The following is a 26,049-nucleotide window of genomic DNA, read 5'->3' on the forward strand; positions in this document are numbered from 1 at the left end:
ATAGGACTTGTTAACACACTAAGACATCTCCTGAAAATTCTATTTTCAGACTATTATCACAGATATGACAACCCATTTCTTTCTGAAAGACTCAATGTCCTGCCCTTTCCTATCTTACATAAGAGCCAAACTGTCCTGACTGTGACAGCCATGTAAGAAGTATGTGCACAATTTTAATAAAACTAAGCTTCTATTGCAACAGCCAACCTCAATTTTCTACCTCTTTCTATTTCGCTTTTACAAACACATGAAGCTTTTGAAGGAAGTGTCTTTGGCAGCCCTCTGGAGGACACAGCTCCTTCCAATTAATGAAGCTATAAGAAGATTGCTCAGCCACTTCCTGAGAATTCAGAATAAGCATTTAATCTGCAACAGCTTTCAATCTATGTTGTTATTTTTCCACTCATTCTTAGTTTTAGGCATTATCATCACAAAACACCAGAGCAGAAAAAAGGTTTCACTAGACTATGAACAGCACTGGAAGAAGAAGGGATTAAGCCCTTAATCTTTTACTCCAGCAGAGCAAACACGCAACTGGAACCTGATTTTTTTTAAGAGCCCCTTGGTTAACAAACAACAGAGAGAAACAATCAAATAGGATGGCACAATATATTGTATTTCTACCAGTTTTTCTCTGAATACTAATTTTTTTCCAGATTTTAGCTTGTGGCAGCCCTGGGCAGCAGCATCTGACTCCCAAGAGATGCCCAGGGATGAGCTGGATTCCTGACACTCCAGCTTTTTCACAGGGGAGGGCAGCAGGTTAGAAGTGCAGTGCAAAGGGTACAAGGAATACAGCTCCCTGTGACACTGGGCCATGTGGCATCCAACAGTGGTAATATCAGGAGACAACTGGGCTTGGATTGCTGACTTTTCCCCACTGCTCCTGCTAGCTGGGTTTTCCCATTGATGCTACCATACACTTCCCACATGTTTCTATTCAAACCTTAACTTTTCTGAAAATAAGTGGATAAAAAGGACTTGCTACTGGCACTGGTTTACTATGCAATGTAGAAACAGTTTAGAAGTGTTACTTCAGCAGCTACAGAAATAGGGGTTGCAGAAGTGCTCATTTCAAAGAATTTAACGATCCTGCAGCATTCTGGAGAAATGTGTCATGAGTGCAAAATGCCTTCTGCTGCCAGAGTTTTCATGCTGAAGGGCCTGGCTTGGTTTCCATGAGAGCAGATCAGCCCCACTGGCACACAGTCACCACCTCCCAAATTCACACCACTCTGGAGGTTAGATTTCTAACACAGCACCCACGTTAAAGTCTGGCTCTAAAAGCTAATGCCAAATGCAGTTGGCATCATCCACCAGCTACTACTGACAGTGTGGCTTGGTGCAGTATTTAAGGTTTCCTCCCATCTGTAAAAAATGAGGGCACAAATGGTTCTCCTGACTCTTCCCACTAAGCGAAATACCAAGCCAGAGAGCTTTACACTATTTCCCCCCTTCTTTTATCATTACTGTTTTCTAAATGAACAAAAAAGTTCCTTCTTCTGGCTTAAACAACATGTCTTTACAGCCTACCAACCTTATTTTTACTGAGGATATCACTCAATAAAATAAATGCTGATGATGTTTAGATAGGACGCCCTTCCCCATAAAAAACACAGGTTATGTCTGGCTTGCAATGACAGGGGTAATTGAAGCTGATTTAAAGCATATAAACACATGACAGGATTCTTCTGCTGCTCTGCACCACAAATCAGTGTTACAACCCCCCTGGGAGACACTAATTGAATCCTGCTAGTCAGCAGGGCATTTGCTGGCTCTGATGAAGACAATATAAATTTGTGTGTCCTTCCAAGAAAAGCAACAGAAGCAGATCTGGGTCTCTCTACTCAAAGACTAGAAACAGTGAAATAGCATTTAATGCAACTCTTTAGTGATACAGAACATCGCTGATTTTATTTTTTATATGATATATTATTGTATCAGGAACTTCATTTAAAAAAGCTTTAACACATCGTCATCACACATTGTATTTGCAGCATGAATAATTTCACAGTGTTGCAATTTAACTCACCTGAATTGTTAAATTTAAAAAAAAAATAAATGTTTTAGTCACAAGGAAAAATTATTCCAAATTTCCAGGGAGACAAAATAAACTGTATCACAAAGCTCTAAACTATCAGTGGAAGGACTGACTAAATAAAGGAGTTGGTATTTCCAATGGCCTGAAACCCAAGGTAGGTAGTTTCTAAGTAAAGTAATAAACAGTTAAATACATTTCTGCTAAGGTCTAGTGGTGTGACTGAGGATACAAGCATGTTTAGCCAGCAAAATGGAATCAACCAGTTTTTTGATTTCTCTTAAATGAAGGAGTACCTCACTTTATAGAAGGTACAAGTGCTGAGAATAAAGGTACCAAAAATTAGCTCTGCTCGTGTCTAGAAGAGCTGTAATACTGCCAGGCTGCAGGCCAATAGCATGGGCAGCCAGCAGTTAATTATTAAGATACACTTGAAGTAATTTTCTTTTACTATTAAAAGAAAAAATAAAAAATAAAATAATTTTAGGATTCGTCTTATCTTTACTCTCCACATTTGTTTTAAGTATCCAAAAGGAAAAATTGCTATTGAACAGATCAGAACTTAGAATTTAATGTAATAAAGGCTTGACCATCTCAGAGTCCCCTCTATCATAGCTACTATTATTATTTGTGCAATTGCTTCATTTAATTGAGATTCTGTCAGGAGCCACAGTTGCTCTGGAATTTGCCATCCTGCTCCTGTATCAGCACCAGAGGATTCCTGAGCTCCATGGGCAGGGCAGGCTGGGCTGGCAGGCAGCCACAGTGACGTGGCCATGCTGGTTTGGGACTGCAGAGTCCCCTGCATGAGGCACCAGCACACAGAGCACCTAAACTGAGCACCAGTGCCTCACTGGGCTCTGAAACCCTTTCAAAGTGGGGTTGCTTTTCTTGTACTCCTAAAAGCTCAAGTTTAGCCAGAGAAACCATGGCAGCACTTCCATTTGCTCCAAACTGATAAAACAGCAGTTTGAAGGTTTTAGTGCACTTCAAGCTTCTTCATGAAGTCCTCAATAGATGTGTTTGTGCTATTTCTACACAAGAGGTTTAAGATGCAGGTCAAAATGACATCAGTCCCTTGTATTGCTGAGTTTGGGAACCATATGGGAAATGATACCACTGGACTACACTGGGCTTTAGTAGCAGCCTGCTGAGGATTCAGCCACTGGCACTGGAATTCTTTGTAACTTCAGGCCAAAAAATGACCAAACAGCAGACACCGGAGAAATCAGATAACACTTGGGGCAAAAGATCTTACAACAAAGATAGTGGAAGTTTCTAAAGTACTTTGAAAACATCACACATAACATAACATAAAAAAGAAAAATACATGTTTTTGCTGGAAAAAAGGGAGGCACTCAAAATTACAGATTTATTTTTCCTTTTTAATTGTGCAATTTTTTAAGGAGTGAGTTAAAGAAAACCCTGTCTCTAGGCTATAGGTTAGAATGTCTGGCATTCAGGGCATTCTGCCATCAGAAACACAACTTCATGTAGAAAACCTACCTGCAGACAGCACACACAAAACAGTCTGGGTGATAGGTTTTGCCCAGAGCTGAGACCACTTCTCCCTCAATGAATTCATCACAACTGAAGCATCGTGTGCCATAGAGTCTCTGGTAGTCCAAAGTACAGATGTAGTCTCCTTGTCTCACAAAAAATCCTCCTTGAGCCAGGTCACATCCACAAGCTGCAGAAAGACAAAAGGCAGATTCAGAGGGCAAGAAACAAATGCTCTAAAATCAGGCTGATTTTTCACCTGTGATCTGAATGGTTCATAGTGGAGTATTTAAGCACTTCAATGCATGGGCTTATGATCACAGAGCAGATGTGCATCTGAAAGACACTACCCTTCCAGTAAATTACATCAGTCATGCATTTTGGACACTAATAGCTTGGAGTTATTTAATGTAAAAACCTCAGCGCCGCAGCTGTGAGTACAAAGTTAAAGTCTGTAAGAGTTAAGTTCAGGGTTACAATATACAACACCTAAAATATTTAAGGGCTTAAAAGAAATGCATAAAGGATATAAACCTTTACAATCTAAAGCACCAGTGTTGCAAAGAAACATCTCTAACAGATTACAGGTGTTTGATATCCCTCTTGGACACAAAAGGGTTAACTAGTGCAGTCTCTAAACATGGGGGCTGATGCTCATTGCAACTGCTGCAAGTTTTCACATGTTAAATCAGTTTAAAGCAGCTCTCATGTTCACCTGATGAACATCACTCACCATATATGAACTGGAGGCATCTCCAGGTTCATCTGCTCCTGCCAAAAGTAAGGTTTTAGTCCTTCATAAATGTCAATTTCTATTTCTTAAACTAAACCTGTAGGAAAGGGTTAAAGTTGATTAACCAAAGGCTTGTGAGACTGTTCAGGAGTTTTCCTCCTTGCACCAGGGATGGAGTTAGACTGGAATTTTGAGAACATATAAGATGGGAAAGGAGAGATACAATGGTCTGCTCAAGTCACATAGAAAGAGCAGACATGTGGAACATGACCATCATCCACATTGACCAGGATCTTTGAAAACAGACTTGACTTGATTTAAAAGAGAACTTGACTTCAAAGTGGTGATTCTGCTGCTGTGCTGACTACTCCTTTTCTGCAAGTCACAGCACCACACTTGTTACTACATACTTCTGCTCCTGGGGATGTTCCTGTGGGAATGTGTTCCCATCAGCAAATGGTGTTTACAGTCAAACGATGCTGAACCACAGCAGTGTCACTACTCACACACAGCCCACAGAAAAGGAGTGGGAATGCTGCTTATTAAATTTGGGTTGCATGTACAAAAGACTGCGGAGTGTTCAGTGCCTTGGTCCCAAAATAGCTGAAGTACCCACGCTTCTAAAATTCCAGATTGAGATTTACACTCAGGTACCTGAGAGAGCACAGGCACTTTGGTTTCTAAATGTAATGCCTGGCAACTCACACCCAAGCCTGTTCGCAATGTCAGAATCAGTCATCTTGCTCCTAAACTACAAGAAAAGAGTCCAACAGAGGTGCCCAAGGCACACAGTAACACATACAGCACAGAAACCCCAAGAAAGCAGAGGATCCAGATCACTCATTCAAAATTACATCCAATCACCCTCCCCATTTTATAGTCTTTGTTAACTGTAGCACAGGAGGCCTGGGCTCAAGGCCCTCTTTGAACCCTCTGAGGGCTCATCCCTGTGTGGGATTTCAGTGTTCATCATTCTCCCTGGAGATGGCCATGATTGCTAGGAGTCAGAAAACAACAATCACGTATTAGTGTGTTAAAACTGTATTAGTGCCTGGTCAAGAACTGAAGAAGTATGGGCTCTAATCTTTCCTATAATTCAAAATAATTCCAATGGTATTGCATGTGTCACGGACAACATAGATTAGATTATTTCTATTCAAACACATTGTTCATGTTCTCTGTCTCACAGGCTTAACACATTTGCTTTAACATTTCTCTTTTTCACCCATGCTCTCATTTTTATGAAGGACAGGCTTTTTGAACAGACTTTACAAAAATCTGGCACAACTTGCTGGATATCATGAGTTTCTTTCAGCCTATTTCAACTACCTACTGGTGTCACAGAAGCAGAGCTCAGCTGTGGATTCAGGATGATGCTGAGCAGCATGCTGAGCTGATACTGATGCCCCAGAGCAGTTCTAAATTGCATCACACAGTGTTTGAACTCATAAAGTGGATCATAAGAGAAAAAAATTAAAAGGATATAATTATATTTCTGAAAAGTTATGTCCCTAAATATGTTTCTTTATGCTGCTTGTGGCACACCTGACTGTAGAGCACCTGCACAAAGGCACCAAGAGCCACTTGGGGCTACAGAACAGGCACTAGTTAACACATTTTGCTGTGCACCATCACAGAGGGACCTGCAGCTGGGCTTCCATAACCAGAGGAAGATTTCTTGATAGCATAGCCACAAATTATTTGCCACTGCTCTGTTGCACACTTTTGTCCCTGTTCACCTGCTAAAATGAGAGATAAGCACAAGCAAATCTCTATTTACAGTCTAAATGGAAGGCAGGCAGGCTCTGTCTCACTGTGGCTAAGAGAGGCTGGTGCAAGGTTTGGGGCACGTGGGGTCAGCAACAGTTTGGCAATTGGGGGCACTCTGTCTCACCCTGAGGGTACTGGCCCCTCTCTGGTCTGTCACTAAAGCAGTCTGCACTAATGCACTTAATCCTGGCTTCTCAGGAAACCCTGCAGTGAAACTGCTCTCCTAAAGAGAGCCAGAAAAACAAGTTATTAGGACTTCAAAATAAAAGTGAGCTCGGCATCCTCTCACCAGCCCCCCCCTGTATCACCATCACTTCAGCCTCCCCCAGTGCAAGGAGTGGCTGAATGAACATCAGCACCAGCTCTGCTCCACAGGACACACCTTCAGCCACAAACCTTTGCCTGCTCCTTCGCTCTCTGAACCATCTGATCCAGTTTAACTTGACACCCAGCTGACCAGAGAAAAACATAAGGATTCCACTTAAATACTGGATTGGATATTAAAATAGTCATGCTTTAAAGCTGAGAAGAGCAGCTCTGAGAAGAGACCCACTGGCCTTCCCTCAGGTGAGATGCTGTTCCCCTTGCTGGCTGCTTATGTGGAGACAGACACTGCCCATCTGAGATGAGGCTGCAGAGACAAGAAAACAGTAAAAGAAAGCTGGAGGAAGTCTAGGGAGAATATCTGAAGGCAGCTACCAGATCTTACTCTCCTAGGACAGGAAATTAGCATTATGTCACATCCACTCCTACCTAGCATTTGTCTTCCAAAAGCAGTATCTGGAGGAAGGGTTATTTTTAACCTAGAAACAGTTTTCAACAGTTTCTGGAGTTCATCTTGGCGCTAAGAGAAAAGCACTGAAAACAGTAATTATATTAATGAAGAGACTAACACAGAGTAACTCATCTTCTTGTCTCGGAATCATCTTGCATACATGGCAATGCCTTTTCCTGAGCAGTTATAAGCTTTAGGAGGAATTTTTATGTAGTGAATAAATGTTTGTTTCTTATGATATTTAGAAGCAAGCCCGTACCTGGACGTGCTATAGGACTTGAGAGGGACAATAGCCACACCATTTTTAGGGAGGATATCTCAGGGTGCCTTCTCTTAAAGCTGGATAATTCCACTTTTCAAGACAGTTTGCAGTTACCTGACACCAAAATACTTCATATACAGATGTGAGGGGTTCCTCTACTAGTTTAGAAACTGACTACTTTTTTCCCTAGGACGGTGTCTGCAACAGCACCTGAAGCACTGGAATTTATGCAGCGTGTAATGGTAATGGTTTTAAACTAAAATAGATGCAATTTAGACAGGGATATATGGAAGACCTTTTTTTTAAGTGGGGCTGGTGAGACACTGGAACAGGTTGTCCAGAGAGGTGATAGATGGCCCATCACTGGAAACATTTAAAGTCAGGTTGGACAGAGCCCTGAGCAAACTGATTTGGTTGAAGTTATTGCTGTTCATTCCAGGGGAGTTTGGACTAGATGACCTTTAAATGTCCCTTCCATTATGCTATGATTTTACAAAAATAAATAGCAGTAAATCAATTAATCAATGCACTTCAAGCACATTGCTATTCCCCTACTGTATGCCATCAGTACTCCATTTGCAGTGTACAAATATAAAATGCATCTATTTTCTGTGCTGGCAAATGAGACTACTGAAAGTAGAGTAATTTTTTGTCTGAATGCTGGGCCTAAAAACCAGCTGTGTCCTGAGCTGCTTGGGGGATGCCACACTCTCTGTGCTGCTGCACATTGCAGCGGGCTGCAGCAGCAGCAGGCACTGCAGCTCCTGTCATCCCAACAGTGCTGCTCTGCTGTCAACGTGCCAGACAATCAAGTGGTTTGCTTACATGCATGTATCAAGTCTGTATTTTTCCCCCCCATTTTCTGCCTGAAAATAATTTTTTTTTCTCAGCACCGTGGTTTGATGTCCACTTTGGTATTTTCCTCCATCCATGAGATGGATGCCACTGGCTCAGAATGATCCCATGAATGACACGTAGTACACTGCTGATATTATTCTCTTTTGGCAGCTAAACTGTATGCTTTCATACACCACCATTGAAGTCTGGGATCCCATTCTCCAAAAGTCCATGATCACATGTGGAACATTTCTCCTGTCCACTATGCCTGTGAGAAGGAATCAGAACCACCTGGCAAACTTCCACTGCTACAGCTTTGATTAAAGTTCAAACTGGACTGCAATTAATCTGAAGCAGTCTAAGCTCATTTCCAGCAGATGGCTGTGACTCTGATATTCCTTCTTGCACGGTCTGGTGTGGTAAGTCCAGATAAGCTTTTCACAAAGCTTTTGGGGAAGTCTTTCCCAGCTCCAAGTTTGCTAGCCATACAAATACTGGCATGGGAATGTCATCTCTTAGTTAATTCACACCTCAGCCTTCAGTCTACAGGTGAGCAGCAGAAGGACAGAAGGAACCTTGCAATGGGGTACATAAACCACACACAATTCAATCACTCTTCTGTGCATGAGTGATCATTGAAATGTCTTTCCAAACACATCTGTGAAATCAAGAATGCTCAAGCCTGTCAGTCATTGGTAGTGTATTAGCAATAATATCTAAAATACCATCCATAATCTCAAGGACTTGAATGACACTTCATTTTGTTACTATCCAGGGCAAACAGCAGCAGCATGCAGCCCCGGAAAAGTCTTGGACAGACATTTCCCAGGAAATGAAGGAAGGCAGACAGGTCTGATGGAAGAAAACCAACAACTTACAGGAGCAGAAAAGATACAGAGAACTGTGGGGATATATCATATCCTGCAACACTTCACCATGCATATGTAGCACTGATAAAGCTATAAAGGATAAGAGAGTACAGCACCTACACAAGCTCCCTGGCTAGACTGGTCATGATGCCCACAAATTAATTTGTGGAGCAAACATTTCAGTGCAGGAAAACCCTGTGAGATTCAGAATACTCTTACGAGATTGACAAAACGTTAGAGTGTACCAATTAAAATGAAGGAGAGTTTAGGAAGTTTCCTGTGCACTATGTACCTTGATTCCTATAATAAATGTGAACTACACATTGAGTAATTTTTCATTGGAAAGTGTATTTCCATTTTCCTTCTGGAGCACATAGTTTTCCAACAGCTTAAAGACAGTGTTACTGCCCTATGAAAGATCCCCCATAGTCTTAGAGGTGAGCAAGGTCCTCAGAGCAGTAGGTATGTAGCTGTTTCAAACTACCAAAATAATACCCAGGAAAACTGGAAAAAATGTCTCATTTATACTAATTTCTTGTTTTAAGGATTCAATCTGGTTATTTAAAATTTACAAGTATGCTAAAGAAATTTAAGAAACAGGGTAATGTGCTTTAACCCATTTTAAACCTAATAACATCTTAAGTGTCTATCATAAAATACTGCTGTCATTAGCCAGACTAATTAAAACAGGTTTTTAAAAACAATAAAATACAATAAAACCCACAACCCTAAAGAAACCCCAACATGCAAAGCAACATCACCAAATATTTTCAGGGTTTTTTTAACAGCGCTTTGGGTGCCAGTTCCAGGTTTGCAAATGAAGTCCCTGCTCTATTCACAGATATGGCAGATGGTCTCGTGTTAATGAGTTGCAGCAAGTGGGAGGTGGAATAACACCACTGTGGCAGTGATGAATTTTAGGCAACAATTCGCTCTGGGTCTCAGTAAGGGATCACATCACCTTACTGCACTGAAATGCCCAGCAGCTACTCCAGAGTGCTGCTGTATCCCTGCTGTGTCCTCAAGAGAAAGAGCATCACACAGTCTGGACGTCCCCTGCATAAAGACATCCTTGCACTGATTATTTTTGCATGGAGAAAACGTGACCCAAAAGAGAACTTGAGTAATTAAAAAGACTCACAGGCTTTTTAAAAAATAATAATAATTCTGTGACATTATCTAACGTGGGCTGAAACTATGTATGTTCAAAATTTCTTTATATGAATAGTATCTTTACTGTCTGCAAAGGTTACATAGATTTGAAAATCCTATCCTTTAGTGAGTACTTACCTTTCTACTATAATGGATTAGAAGGATGCAAATAAGGAGTAAATATATTGGACAACAGAAGCAACAGAGGTTTGGCTTCCTTTGGTGCGTAGTTAGCTACCTTCTATTGAATGTTATTGAGATATTCCTTTACCAGTACTCATAACCATGATTCCTCCCATTTCACCATTCTTTACTAATATGATGTATCTATTAAATTTGTGAAAAATACTATTAAAAAAGACTCATCAGACTCTCGTTGAAACATATATGCCATTTTGCTAGAGTGCTGGTGTGATGGGTGTATGGCCAGGATGTGAGGGGCAGCAGAAAGTTCTTAATGAATGCAAAGTAAGTTGCAACAAGAACATAGCTACAAAAAAAGGAAAATTATCCATTACGTTGTGATAGTGCAAGTTAACTAATTGCCCAAAATTTGTTCGTGCTGTAATTATTGAGCTGTTTTTAGAATATAAGTGATAAAAAATTTTAAAGTTCAGGTTTCAAAACCACAACATAGAACCATTTGCTGATACATTAACAGCAAAAGTGATCATTATTATCATCATAATAATTTCAGTGAAATAAAAAGAAAAGGCCTTCCAAGCTAACATGACATTGGTAAGGCAGCCCTAAACCTAACACACTCTGCAGCCTTGGTGAGCATTACACTGGAAACAGCTTTTCCTGTTACACGGAGTTAATATCATCAGGGACTGCAAACTCCTGAAGGACTCAGGAAGTGCTGGACATGTCACTGAGAGTGCCTGATGAATAAGAGTCCCTACACTAATCCCCAGTGCCCATGACAGCAGAAATACCAGAAATTGCTATTGCCAGGCAAAAATCTGGGACTTGGAAATCTTACAGATGAGCTTCCCGTAAGTGACTCCTTTTGAAACGTGAAACCCCTCAGCTATGTTCAAATGTGAGTCCCTCAGATTACCCAGCATGGCTTGGAACATATTTATATCCTAGCAGATGATTTGATCTAACAAAGAAATAACTCCTATTGCCAAGTTACTCCATGGTTTTAATATTTTCACTGAATATTTTGTCTTAGCCCTTCCCATTAACAGGACTTCCCAATAAATGATATAACTCTGGGTTCTGTGGCTTGTTCTACTGAGAAAATCATATAGAAGTGATATATCCGGACCTGGGCTTTTTCACAATTCCCAGGACACTGCAGGGTCACAGAAACATTAATCCCCAGAACCACATACCCCATTCTGAGCTGACGATGTGCTAAATTCTAGCAGATTAATTAAAGAAAACCTCATGAAAATTAATGGGAGGAAAAGTACACTTGCAACTGCTGTCTGTGCCAGCAGGGAAGACTGCATGTGCTGCACCCATAACAGGACAATTTTGATTGGGGGTAAAACAAGATGTGTAAGAGACACAATGAAGCAGGTGTAGCACACAGGTCATGTTTTTACCTCTGTGGCTCAGACTGGAAGTTTATTTCCTTTCATCAAAACAAACCAGGAAAGGACACAGATATGAGTTATAGTTCTTTTCACAGATGTACAAAGAACAGTCTTAAGCAAGACGGTGTGGGTTCTCCTGTTTAAATTGGTCACTGCAACTCTGGAAATATTAGGATACTATCAAAATACAGAAAATTAAATACTTGCCAAACACTAACAAAACAGGATAAATTCCATCCTTATAAAATATCTAAGAGGCTACCCAAGATAATATAATTACAGCAGCTACATCTACCTGTCTACAACTCTATGTTAACCTGTCTCTCTACTGGGTCTACTAAATTACAGCTGTAAGCAAGCTCCAAATTAATATTTGTCTAATACCACCCACTCCATTAAATGCAGTCCTGACCTGACACCCCCACAATAGTTTATATTCAACATAATTTTTTTTAATTTGACAGTCTAAGTCATAAATATTTTATTACAGTGCTTTTTATTACAGTCCTTGGTGCTTTTATTATAGGGGTAAGCAAATAAAAAAAGAATTAGCAAACATGGGAACCACAGCCCTTGAGTCTGATGAAACTTTGCCTTACTATATGAAAGATATCAGCTTCATTATAACAGTACTTCTATAAAACCTGATTAAAATGGGATATATTTTAAACTAAAAATTAAGCAAAAATTTGAAGTGAGGTTAGATGGCATGTTCCCTACAGAATTTTATTAGCAGATTAGATGTGCAGCTGAACAGGAAATAACACATATGAATAGATATGAATATAAACCTTATTTATAATGCCTATTTACCTCCCTAGGTCCTATTATACTTTGATACTGAGCAAAACTAGCAGATGCTCCCAGTACTGCTGTTAAATTTTTTAATCTGGATGTGTCTCTTAGTCTTGAATAATAAAGGAGCTGTTCGCCTTTTAAAAACTTTGAATTGCTTAGAATCATTATCTGGGGAATGAAAGAAGAACTGGATAGGAATGAAAGAACTGCATGGGAATTAGTGACCTTATACTAACCTTCCTTGGTTATGTAATTTAATTTGAATGCAAAAGGCATCTATATAGTTGCTGTTACCATTCTGAAACTCACAAGGTAGCCCAGAAAAGTTGTGGCTGCCTCAGCCCTGGAAGTGTCCAAGGCTGGATGGGGCTTTGAGCATCCTGGTTGAAGGTGTCCTTCCTCATGGCAGGGGGCTGGAACGAGGTGATCTTTACGGTCCTTTCCAACCCAAACCATTCTATGAATAATCAGACAGCAGAATGGCAATACACAAAACTACCTTTCTACCCTAAAAAAAAAAAAAAGAGTAGATATACAGAATTCAATGTATTTGACCCTCTGAAACTGCACAATTTATCCAAAACTATCAAAGAAATAGTTTCAAATTTCACACATATTCAAAAAGGTGTAACTTCTTCCAGTGTAACATCATCTGTCACTGATGAGGTCATTCAAACAGACCTCAAATACCTCTAGACACCACACCATGGTCATTTGTCATCCTTATCAGTTTGCATTTTCCACCACTGTACAGCCGTAAATTCTGTGAGAGGAACCAAAATTTCCTGCAGCTTTATGAATATTACATGTTTTCTGATGAAGGCTACAAGATGATTTAATACAGAGGCAGCCAACCAAGCAGGCAGGCATCTTAGCAGGGCAATGCAGCCAGCCCACACATGGGATTATCTGTCCTGGACATCCTGCAGCTGCACTGGATGCTGGACACACAGCCTTTTTCCATGTGCTATCTTTGGTGGATGAGGTGAGACAGGACAAACTGCATTGCTGAGTAACATCAAAATAAATGCACCACAGGGAGAAATCAACAATAAGAGAAATACATTCCCAGAGCCACCACCCTGCCCGTGCACAGCAGGGGTCATGGCACAAAAGTCTCCTCCAAGGCTGAAAGCAGATTGACTGATCAGAACAGAACACCATTTTTTTAAAAAAAATCCTAACACATGAACTGTATTCTTTCATCCATTAATTTAAAAATCAAAGTCACATTTGCCTAACCTGCTTTTTCTCTTTTTATGCAGCTAGTGGAATGTATATTCAGTGCTCTGTTTGTTCCAAAGCTCTTCTCACCTAACAATACAGCAAATCCATATGACAAAGCAATTTATGCTTCTTAAATAACAAATAAAGCCCAGAAACGAAACAAAAACAGACACCAGAAGAATGCCAGAAAACTGATGGAAACCCTTGAAAGGTGATAAAAGAAATTATGGCATTTAAATAATGAGAGAAACCAATCATGTGGGCAAACTTAGCAAAATGATTAGTAAGGAGGAGTGACACTCTCCTGTGCCAGCTGAGAGACTGACAGGTGGGTGACAGATGCTACCCTGCTACCTTGTTAACATTGTGATTTTTTCCTCATTTTATCCAAGATCTGCCAGAAGCAGAACAAACTCCTTCTTATCTCTTACAGACAGACAGGGGCAACGCAGCTTCTGCAGTGCATTCATCATCTTCCTCTGCATGGGGGTGGGAAAAAGCCCTCTGCACTGCCTAAATTTGGGATCAGTGAATCAGTTCAGTGACCACATGCTGCTTTTGCTGGTGACCTGGCATCATCTAAATGGAGATGGACTATACAGCCAAAAACTGGATGTACAATTCTGTCTTATTCCCTCTGTTACCAAGGCTTCATGTAGGAGACAAGACTCCTGAACAACAGATCAGCTGCTCTTTTCCTGAGCTAGGTTTTAAAAACTGATTTAGTAGTGAAATTTGCCATAAGAACAGCTGGTTTTAAAAGAACTTAAAAGATGCATGTATGGGCTGTGTTCTGCTTTAAACACTAAACTCTTCTGAATAGATGACCAAAATATTTTTGCTGTTTAGGAAAGTGCAGCATGCTTATTTTGCTTGTGGTGCAATTTTGCAAAGAACACAGTTATTGAGCTGAACATTTAGTCCAGTCTAACTCATTAAAGATTGCCTCAGATATTAATAGTATCTACTCAATCCCATGTGGTTTAAAAAAAATATCAGTATGGCTAACAGATAGTGACAGTTTTCTTTCTATTTCCTCTAAACAGGAGTAGAAATGGTTACAGTAACACATCTGGAACCAGAGACGTGATCATGTTTCTAGACTGAGCTACAAGGGTTAATAAAGGTCATTTGAAGCCCTGGTTAATAATGGAGTAAGCAGGTTGTTCAGTAAACATCAGTTAACATTTATGCACTTGCACATTTAAAACAAATTAGATCTTAGCAGCTTCCAGACAGGTTTTTAAATAAGCGAGTATCTATAAAAGGGGTGTTTTATCACACAATTCCCTTTTCCTGTAACCATCCTTCTGCTATTCATGTGACAATATTAGATCACCAGGCACCAGCCTGGAGCAAACTAAGTCATTCCCCCAAATAATGGAAAAGCACAGAGGGTCACACTGGAATTTAATCACAGTCCAACACAAGAGAACCTGGACAGATGTGGCCATGGTGCACCTTATGGCATGCATTAGAGAGCTGGGAGAGAGGAAACCTCTGAGCTTCTCTGCAAATGTTCATCCTCCCTAGCCCTGCATTGTTCTCCCAAAGTGCTCTTCTTCCTGACATCCCAAATCTATAGCAAACTCCAAAATGGATATAAACAGCTTTATACCCATTGAAAACATTCTCCCATTTTGGGACTTAGGATGTTTATAATCTTACAGTAAGGAGTCAGGGATCTCACAGTAAATTCTTTCAGGCATGGATTGGATTGTAAAAGATACCTGTGAAGTTTGCAGGATCATTAAAGTCACACACCATGGTTAATGCCCTACTCACAGAAGCAGCAGTCACACTTACCTTTGCAAACAAAGCATTTAATATGGAAATATTTGCTCTGAACTCTCAAAACTTCTCCTTTGCATGGTTTCCCACAGGTATTGCAGAGAATTGCAGTAGTGGATGGCTTCTCCAGCTGGCTATGTACAGCCTGTGGTTGTGAAACTGCAGGGAAAAACAAAAAGCAGAGCATTTTAAAGGCCATAGATGCATCTTCTTTAAGATCTACAAGCAATGACAATTAACACCTAGGACAAATCAGCTCAAGAAGACTAACATTTTAACTTCTGGGATTGGCCAGCACAGGAGAAAAGACCTGCCAAAAGAAGCTGAGCCGAGCCAACCCTGTTATTTCATAAGTTTGAAAGCTTTTGACTGAACACACTTCAAACATAAATCAGAATTCCTTTTAGAAGAAAGAATCCATGTGATCAGGTCTTGAGAGCCTCTGACAGAATTTCAAAAAATGCTTTGTCATATATTCCCTTCAAGAAATCAATGAATATAGATAAAAGCTATAGTTTTTATTCAAAATATCTTTAATGAGACTTGGTAACTCTTACCTATGAGCTACTTATCATTAAAGTTCACAGTAAATGCCTTTTTTATTGATTTTAAGGCAGAAATAGAGCTCTGTAGGTGTTTTTAATACTTCTGAAACACTGACATCCCAGTAAATAGCACACATATCTGATCATTAAAAAAAGAGTTTTCTGTCATTTTGTAAGGAAACCATGATTTCAAGAGGTTAGGTTAATCTAGGTTAGTGAAAATTAAGTGAATTAAAAATTTGCTGCCATCTTGTGATGTAAATTAGAAATTGCATTTATTGTGCTGTTGATAGCATAAATTGGCATCTCAATGTGCTATGTGGAACAGGTGAGATATGACCTTATTCTTGCAGTCCTGCTGCAGCACTTGCATCAATATTTTATCACAGTGTACTTAGGAGTCCAGAGAGGAAACACCAAGGCAGTTAATTATAAAGGAGCTCTACTGTAACTCAACACATCTGGCTTTTTCCCTGTGTGAAGAACTAATAACAGGAAAGCATATAAAGCATTTCAAGTAAATGACATATTTAATGACATTTTCTTCTGCAATGTGGCATGCTTACTCAAAGGCTGGATTGCTTATTTCAAAGTGATTTAGTTTAAATTGTAGCTACAAAATAAACTCACCAACCAGTCAAGATGGAGCAATCTCTCATACACCAATAGGCTTAAGCAAAAAAGGCCTTTCCACATCCACTGAGTTGAAGGAGTCAGTATTTCAGTAAGATGCTAAGCTTCCCTCCCACACACTCTTCCAGGGGACTTGCTGCAAGTTTTACCCAAAACAGTACTTTCTACTCCTGCAACTAAAGTGGTTTGGGTTTGTTTTTTATCCAGAAGAGAAACGGGCTTGAGCTCCTCATGCCATTATTCACCACCCACTAGCATTCTGCCTTGTCTGCTAAAATTACATGTTCTGTGATAGTCAAAAAGTCCTGCTCAAGGCATTGTGAACTTTGGAGCAATTACTGAAGGCCTGGTTATAATTAAGGGCATCTCCAATAAAAACAATATAAGCATGACAGGCAACTGGAAGTTTACAGGAAGGAGGATGCTCAAACTTACACAGAGGAAGTAGTAGAGATTGTTCAGACTACTATGAGGGTCTGATTTATTCCTCAAATATAAACTAGGAAACTCTGAACTCTGCAATACTTTACTTTTGACACAAGAATCTCTCTGTGCTGTCACCTGCCCAAAACAAATGACCCACCCTGAAAAGGAATCAGCCCTGTAAGAAACCAAAGTAAAGTATTTTCCTGAGTTAGTTACTAGAGTAGCAGCTAAAAGTGCAACTATAAATAAAAGTTTGCTCTCTCCAGATTTGCTAACAAGCATTAAATTCATAGACTATAACTCAGGAAAGACTTAACTTAAAAGTAGCTGACCATAGCTAGAACATTTGGCCTAAACAGTTGCATTTGAAATAAAAAATCCTGATTGGAACAATTAAACAACTGACTTTTCTTCACACTCAACTATCCCCCTGTTCCAGCCTTTCAGAGAAGCATCTCTGCAGAGGCATCCGTGCCTGCCCAGAGTAGGAGCTGCCAGCTGGGCAGAGAAAGCCAGCTCAGGAATTCCAGCTGCAGGAATCCAGAGCAGGGCCAGGAGGAAGCCAGAGCACTGCCCACCCTCCAAACATCCCCCTTCCCTAAAGTGACCACATTCCCCCATTCCCAGAGAAAACACTGCTTTTCTACTTGCTTTCTTGTCCCTGGGAGTCCAACGCTGCACTTTCTGCAAAGCAGCAGAAGACTGAATATTGTTGCAAAGTTGGGTTTTTTTGGTTCTGGCAATGGTTGCAAATTGAAAATGTGAGAGAAAACAGAAAATTTTGTTTCTCATTATGTATTTGGTGCTCAGTGTCCAGACCTACAGGACTTCACACATTTCCTTCCCTTTGTGTCTCTAAAATAAGGTTTGTAATTAAAAACTCAGAAACTCAGCTACAAAAGAAATTTAAAAAGGAAAATATTTAGGTTTGGGGTTTTTTTCTTTAATTCTTCTTTGAAATTTCTTTTGGAATTTTTCTATTAATTTTGAAGTAACACAAAGTGTATATTTAAAATATACACTGCAGACAAAGAAGTAATTATTTTTCTTTTCTCTCAGTTCAGAACTGAGCTACTAAGCATTTCACAAAACCCCAGTGGGAATACAGTGCCTCTGAGATCATTACAAACAGGTCCTTCTGAAGACGGTTTGAAACACTTACTCTTCCATCTAGCACAATAAAATCATATAATTAATCACATATTAGTTTATATTTTAAAACATTGACACAATATGGTTTAGGTTGAAATTTCAACTGCTGACAATTCTTAGAAACTAATTCTATTAGGGAACTTAACATTTTAACTTGCATTTTAACCATATTTAAGGAGATAAGTTTACATGGCAATTTTCAGCATTCTACCTTTATGCCTTAAGGTATCTATATTAGTCTTCAAAGCAGCAGAAGAAAAAATCAACATATTTAATAAGAGAAATAATGAATTACTGATGGAATGTGATGATCTGAGACTACTCATCAGATCATAACTGACTAAAGAGTTAATTCAAAATTGAATTCTTCCATTATATCCTAATTTGTAGAAATTTCCTTCTTAACTTTAAGCTACTTTTTTGAAACCAAAATACAGCTGAATACCTGATTCTCTAAATTTGCCTTTCTCCCAGACTACATTCTGCTCCAGCAGAGGTATCCTCATTAATCCTTAAACCCTAAAAGTATCTGACTGCACTCCCTTTTTGACAAGGACAAATGCTGGCAAGGAATGAACAAGCAGTTTCCACAGGACTTCTTTGTGCAAGACTTGTCTGCTGGGGACACTACTGCCAATATTTGTGCCAACTGTCCAGTGCTCGCACATCTCTGATGTCAAGACTCAGCCTGTCTCCACCAGACCACACAGTAGATAATTCTGCTTAGCTCTGGACCAAGTCGGGCAAATTAACTAGCACCAGTTTGCTGAAGAATTGTCAAATAAAATAAACTCCTCAGACTCACTTCTATACTGCTTGGTCTGGATGTGCACTTGCTGCATGTACCACAGGGAAGGAGGGACAGTGGCACTGCTTATTATTAAAGCTGCATTACACATCTTGTGGCTGCTGTAAAGTGATCTTTTCAGTGTGCTTATAGCTTCTGCAGACTCACAGAATATCCTGAGCTGGAAGAGACTGACAGGGATCACCAAGTCCAACTCTTGGCCCTGCACAGGACCATTCCTAAAAATCACAATATTTGCCTGAGAGCTTTGCCAACTTTAACCATTCACATGAACATTACTTGTATTTGATGATCTCAAACTCATTCCTTCAGGGAAAATTTCAGACAAAATGCTTAAGCTTCTTATAAAGGTGAAAAAATGTTAGTATACAATATATTGGTTTTCAGCATTAAAAAGAAAGCAGAGCAGGCTGCTTTTGTAAGTATTTGGATCAAAGGCTGCAGCCTGATCTCGGTGAACACTGTGACAGGTACAGTGGATCCAAAATCCACAGCTTGTGGTAAAAAACCCATCCCTTTGACTAAGCCCAGCTCCTTTGTCATTGCTAGACTAAGCAGGATTTAACAGCTCTGGGGACCAGGATAAGGTGCCAGAGGTAAGGAAAATATTGGGGTGAGACAGGAACACTTTGGAAGCAGAGCAAGACAAGCTGATGGTGGTGACAGAAGGGAGAGGATTCACAAGTCCCTGGTCATGCCCTGCTCAGGAGCCTGGGATAGAAAATGTCACCTCCTCTCTGCTTCAAGCAAACTCCCGAGGGAAACCAAACTCCTGGCAGAAGACCCAGTCTAGGATTGGTCCATACAGAAGATGACAAACACCTTTGCTGTCAGGCTCTCCAACAGCCAAATGAGAAACCTTCATGGCAGATTACAGACCTGATAAAGAAACATGCCCAGCAACTGCAGAATTCAACACAACCCTAATGCTTTTTCCAGTTTGTTGTGCTTTGTTCCAAGTTTGCACAGGAACCTACAGAAGCCATTTCTGAGCTTGGAAATCAAGTACTGAAAATTAAGAATTGTCACGCTTAAGAATGCACATTTAATCTGGAAACAAACCTCAACTACAAAGTTTAATAATAAAGACTTCCACTTTCTGTGTTTACTATACAGACATAATTCAGGCCACACAACTCATTTCTGTCACATTATTTGACTCTGTTCTAAAAAACCAGTTTAATAGATTTTACTGCTCTTGGTGATTAAAGAAGCCCAAAGTGATAGAGGGCCAAATGACACAATTTGATATTACAATCTCAGAATCCTTGACGTGGGTGGGAAGGGACTTTAAAAGTCACCTAGTTCCAACATTCCTGCATTGGCAGGGACACCTTCCTCTACTCTCCATTGCTCAAAGCCCCATCCAGCCTGAACTTCTGTGATGTTGACATTTTAAAGAGTACTGTTATCTAAAGAAAGATGGAATTTGAGTGGAGAGACAAGAGTCACATGAAGATAGATTTTATTCCTAATATTTGCAATCCCCCCCAATTACCTCTCAATGTGGGGAAAGCAGTAATTCCTTGGTAATTCCTTGGTAATGCCTCACCAAGGTTCCTGGAAGGGTAGTGCAGAAACAGAGCCTAAAGGCAACAATGAAAGGAAAAACAAAGGGCCTGGGGGGTGGGGGGCACCTTCCCTGGCCTTTCTGTGGGTTGTTCTGGTGCTTTGATTATTGTGTTCCAGAGGCTGAGATAAAAAAGTGCAAGCCTTTCATGTCAGGCTCATACAAAGAAATTATCATTGGCCTGCAACAGCAACCCTCCATCAGCAGAAAAGATACAATAATTTTCTTTATCAACTATCAGCACTACAGGCTCCTCTATAAATCCACCACCTTTTGCTTCATGAGATGAAAACACATTTTTGAGTGGAAAAAATATTGGACATCAATATTTAAAACTGTAATTATGAGCTGTTTAGTTCATAATAGCATTCAGCTTTTTCAACAACGGCAAAGGCCACATTCCAACTCTGAACCAAAACCACACAGCCCTGGTAAGGGATGTTATTCTGCAAGAAGGAATTACCAGCAAATTATCTTTGTGTTGACACTGAAACTTTTCATCTCTATAGCTACAGGTAGCTACTGAAAATCAAACTAAACAAATATGGGACCCAAATTCCATTTACTCACTAAGTATTTGAGAAACAGGACAGAATTATTGATTGCTGATATGCTGTATCAAGTGACTTGGGGAGGGTGAGGTTCACAGCAGTCCAGAGGGGAATTAAATTTGCAATCTTCCTGGAGCAGGATTACAGAAGATACACACAAGTACTGCTGGAATTAGAGAGTGGAGTTTAAGCTGTTGTTTTAACAAACCCTTCTTCTATCAACTGAGTCAAAACACTCAGGGCTGAATTTAAAAACATCCAGATGAAAACAAAGTAAAGAAGCATTTAAGTGTTTGTATATGTCCCAGTGAAGCATTATTCCCACTGCAGAGCTGGCCCCTGCTCTCTCTCTGTCTTGTGTCTGTGTTTAAAATGCAGTGACGAAGAACTGTGCTGATGTGAGGATAAAACAGAAATACATAACACAGTAATACATGCAGCGATCACAGAACTACATGGGTGTCAGCTGTACATTCAATTTGGATAAGGGGGTTGGGGGTTTTTTCCCCCTAAGAACCAGTGATTCATTATGGAGGCTTGAGGGGTCCTGAGACCCCATTGGTCCTTTCCATAGAAAAGATGAGAAAAAGAGTCATTCTGCACTGGGAACTCCACAAGCTCTTCCCATCCATCCTGCCAGCCCCACTCAGCAGCGGGCAAGAGCAATTCCCTGTCCCAGCCCTGCCTAAGGAATGGACATGTTAGATGCTCTGGAACAGAGCATTAAATAACTGGTGGTAACCTGGTTTACCCAATTTCTCAATTAGCCCCGTGTGTTAAATGACTTTACAAATGCTTTATGGTGCCTTCTCAATAAAATGCCCAGTTCTCCTGTATGTCCCACGAGAAACTAGAAGACCAGGAGGATAAAGGGAAAGAAGTTTTGCTGTCAATGTCCATATTATGTGGTCCCTTGAGCCGTCCAGTTGGCCACACAGAGGGCTGAAGTGTCCCCAGGCCAGCACACAAACCCACTGCCTTTCCCAAGAGTGCTTTCCTGCACCAAGAGGGTCCAGGCATCCCCCCAGAAGTGCTCACTGCTCTTTCCTACACCTCTCTGGTGGCTCCTACAGCAAAGCACTGCTACTTCTCTCTTTAGTTCCTGTATTATAAGAAAAAAATATTCACCAAATTTGATAAATCTCTACGACAATATGTCTCAATTTAATTCTTTAACATTGTCTAAAAATACAAAGTAAAATGCTTCAAGAACTGTGTTCCTTTTTGAAATGTATACCTGCTTCTACTACATACAAGCAAGGTGACTTTCCAAGGCATGCCTCTTCCAGCACTTCCCACTCACCATCATCTAAACAGAAACCCACAGCTGACACGGGGCACACAGCACAACTGAGATGAGCTCTGTTTTTACCACCAATTACAGAGTTTCTGGGACCAGAGGCAATAGACAGGTGTTATCCAAGAGGATGTGAATAAACCATGCACAAGAGGTGCAGCACAGCTCGAGCATCCACAAAAGAGTTTAAACTCACCATATGCTCTGTGCTAAATTCATATCACATAAACAAACCTAGCATGAGCTAACCCCCTGCCCTCATTATTATAATAAAATATTTACTGAATTCAAACACAGTTCATAAAAATCTCTGCTGAGTTTGAACAACTGCTACTTCAGTATTGTAAAGGCTATTTTTGTACAGGTTTAGGCAGATTGCAATGAGATAGGATATAGAAACAATACTCCAAGATATCTGCATAAAGAAATAGGGGCATTACAGTCTAATACAAACTCTGAAGTCAATTCCAATTTTAAAAAACAAGGAAAGTTTTCAAATTGAGCTATCAGCTAACTACCAGAATCATTATCATTTCCAAATCATCATTCATACAATTAAAAGAACACAAAGCACAATTTACAATAAACATTTAACCATCTTTCCCCACTCTGCTGCGTTTCCACGTAACCACCGAGAGCTGTTATTCCCACGGCAGCATCAATGATTTAGTTACCACATCCCCAGACGAACAACGAGTCATTTCAGCCCTAGGCTGGCCAGAATGAGGACTCAGCACCCTGTACCTGTATCTTCGGGCATTCCTGCGTTAGTTCCCTTCCAGAGGGGCAGCTCCCGAGGAGCGCAGCCCGCACAGGCGGAGCGGGGCCGGGCTCGCCGTCAGCGCCGGGCAAAAATAGCCGCCTGCCGAAGCCCAAATATTGTCACGTCCGTGGGGGGTGGCACCGCTGTCCCGGGGGGACCGGATGCAGGACGTGCCAGCAAGGGGTGTCTTTGCATCAGGTGATAGCGCAGCTGCTTCAGGGCGGTGCTGGGCACCTCGGGAGAAAGGCTGGGAGAACTCAAACCTGCAAAGTCCTTGTCATCAATTAGAAACACGGGCTGAGGTAGCAGGGAAAGCCTTTAGACATCCCCCAACCACCCCGGTCCCTTCCCCCAGTGCAGCACAGCACAGAGGGAGATGATGAAAACAGTGAGATGCTCTCACTGCGATACCTGGCAGCCAAAAATCTCTCCCCTGCTTGCTCATATGGAGTTGGAATGTGTATCACTGGAATAACAGTGATGTGCTGAGCTATTTAAAGCACTACATGGGAACAGAACGAGCTCTTCTATAAGTACTCCAACTTCAGGAATCTATATGGTGAGGACACCGCTGCCCTGGGCCATGCCAGACAGACAAGGTCCATTAACTTTAAATAGCCCTCAGCTGACATGGCCCGAGACCCAGAGCACAGATCTGAAGATCCCAGGTTCTATACATTCAACCAAAATTATGAACAACTCAGTTTTAAAAAAATCTTCTATATGCATTATCTTGCAGCAGCTACCTTTTGACATGAAACTCTTATGTCAGCTTTTTATTTTGTTCAATATTGTTGTGCTGCCTCCACGAAGCCAGATCCATCCTCACAATCTTTTGGATCACCATCAGCCACCCTGTCTGAGCTCTCCAGATATCTGCAGGATTTGGCCTACTTAGTTTTTCCCAGCGGCTACTTCAGCTTGGCAGAAACACAAAAGGCACTTTGCTAAATGGCAACACTCTGAAGGCACGTAAATTAATAGGCAGGAAAAGTGAAAGGGCTTTCACTCTAACACAGCCTTTCCCTCTGCTTGCCAGGCTCCCAAGGCTAAATGCTTGGTAACTTGCATTTTAACGTTGTATGACCACAATGCAGCCACACAGCGCGCTGATTTGTATTTACAATTTGAGGTGTGATCCCTGAGCCTCCCCTGCAGTCTCACCACTTGGCTACAGCAAAGCAGAAATCACACTCGAGGAGCTCAGAGGGTTTTCGTGGTGCTTCTGAGAAACTCCATCACATCTCATGGGATTCACAGGCACAAAGCACGAGGCCATTGCCCTTCATGAGCATGATGGGCTCAGATGGGCATGACAAGGGACAGCAGTGGCAGCAGCACAGCCAGAGATCAGAGACCTCCTGCTGCAAATGATCCAGAAATCCGTGTAGCTTTAACCTGATTTCTCAAATCAACGCAGACCAAACACCAGTAACTCCACTGTTTTAACAGTAATAACAGCACACTACCCCTGCTACAGAAAAGGACAGGACACTTGGCTCCTCTTAAAATCTCAAGTGAAGTCCTGGTAGCCACAGCAGGCTTGCTTTTTCCAAGGTTACATTACCCAGGTCAATGCTGTCACCAACATCTTTGCAAACAGCAACCAGACAGCAACGAATTTAGGCCACTCTGAAATGGATTAGCTGGCTGCAAAATCTTTATAACCTGTGGTACCATGAATTATAAAGGACATTTTAAAAAGATTTCAGACCTGTTCCTAATTAACTCACATATTTTTCCTGTACTCACTGCCCTCTTCCTAAGTGTAAGCTAAAGTGAATGTCAGTAGTAGCTGGACTGGTTATAGTTTAGTTTTAGGTAGTTCCTGCAAGGAACAAGGAGTTAGACCTGATGATCCTCACAGATCCCTTTCAGTTTGAGGTATTCCGATAGGATTCTCAGGAATATGACTCTAGGAAGGTGACAGTGCATAGTCTGACCCTGTTCCTGTTCTTCACTGCACTTCACTGGGCCCATTTTGAGCTTTTTTCACAGTCTGTCTCTGAAAATGTTTTGGAACAATTATTTTATTAAATGTAGAAGAATGTAAAGCTTGTTCTTCACTAGAAAATATGGAAATATTTTCTAACCAAGAATTTTTTTAAAAAATCAGCACTATTACACCACCTGAGATTCAGGGACTTTGCAATATACAACAGGTATGTACCTGTTAGCTTGCACCAACTCTTAAGATGCTTGGGACTGGCATATTGGTTAAAATTTTAGGTTGCCCTGTGTGGAGTCAGGAGCTGAACTCAACAATCCCCATGGGTCCCTTGCAGCACAGGAGTCTTTATGATTTTATAAGACTAAGTCCATGGACTTTAAGTCACTCAATAAGTTTCTACCCAATCGTATATATGTCTGTTTAATGGCAAATGGGGACTATAGAGTCCAGTCTCAATCAGATTAAGATATTAACTTTTCATAAATAATCTCTAATCAATGATTTTACTTTGAAAATTCTGGAAAATACAAGAAATCATCACATTTCATAGATTTTCTCAGTACATTTTAAGATTTCTTTACTTCTAAGTTGCTAAAACTGGTTGCAGTGCTGTTTCATGTTATTTTTGCTTTTGGTAGTTTTGATCCAGGTTAGTGGTAATTTGCATTTTCTACTGGGGATAATATGATCACAGACAAAGAGAAGCACTGCCCTTTTCTCTGTGGTGACAGTGACAGGACCCCAGGGAATGGCCTGAAGTTGTGTCAGGGGAGGTTTAGGTTGGATATTAGAAAAAGATTTTTCACCCAGAGGGTGGTTGGGCACTGGAACAGCTCCCCAGGGAGCACCAAGCCTGACAGAGTTCAAGAAGTTTTTGGACAACACTTCTGGGGCACATGGTGTGACTCCTGGGAATGGTGATGTGCAGGGCTAAGACTTGGAACTTTGAGGATCCTTGTGTGTCCTTTCCAACTCAGGATAATCTATCATATGAAAAACACAATAAAATTAAATATACCTCTATATATAATGATACAGATTTCAGTAATAT

The 26,049-nt window shown here is 40.7% G+C and overlaps 1 protein-coding gene across 11 annotated transcripts in view; it reads right to left on the minus strand.

Moving 5' to 3' along the window:
• Positions 1-26,049, minus strand: part of ABLIM2 (actin binding LIM protein family member 2) — a 128,875-nt gene that overhangs the window by 77,706 nt on the left and 25,120 nt on the right. For 9 of the 11 annotated variants that reach the window (XM_064418766.1, XM_064418772.1, XM_064418771.1 and 6 more), the window contains exons 2-3: positions 15,318-15,461; positions 3,545-3,728 (exon numbers count right to left, since the gene is read on the minus strand). In XM_064418766.1, coding sequence (XP_064274836.1) covers positions 3,545-3,728; positions 15,318-15,461 — 328 coding nt within the window. Of the gene's footprint in view, positions 1-3,544; positions 3,729-15,317; positions 15,462-23,028; positions 23,184-26,049 lie in introns of those variants that run through there. The other 2 variants (XM_064418765.1, XM_064418768.1) reach the window with 2 other exon arrangements.

Source organism: Passer domesticus, chromosome 4 (genome assembly GCF_036417665.1).
Source record: "Passer domesticus isolate bPasDom1 chromosome 4, bPasDom1.hap1, whole genome shotgun sequence".
Lineage (NCBI taxonomy): Eukaryota > Metazoa > Chordata > Aves > Passeriformes > Passeridae > Passer > Passer domesticus.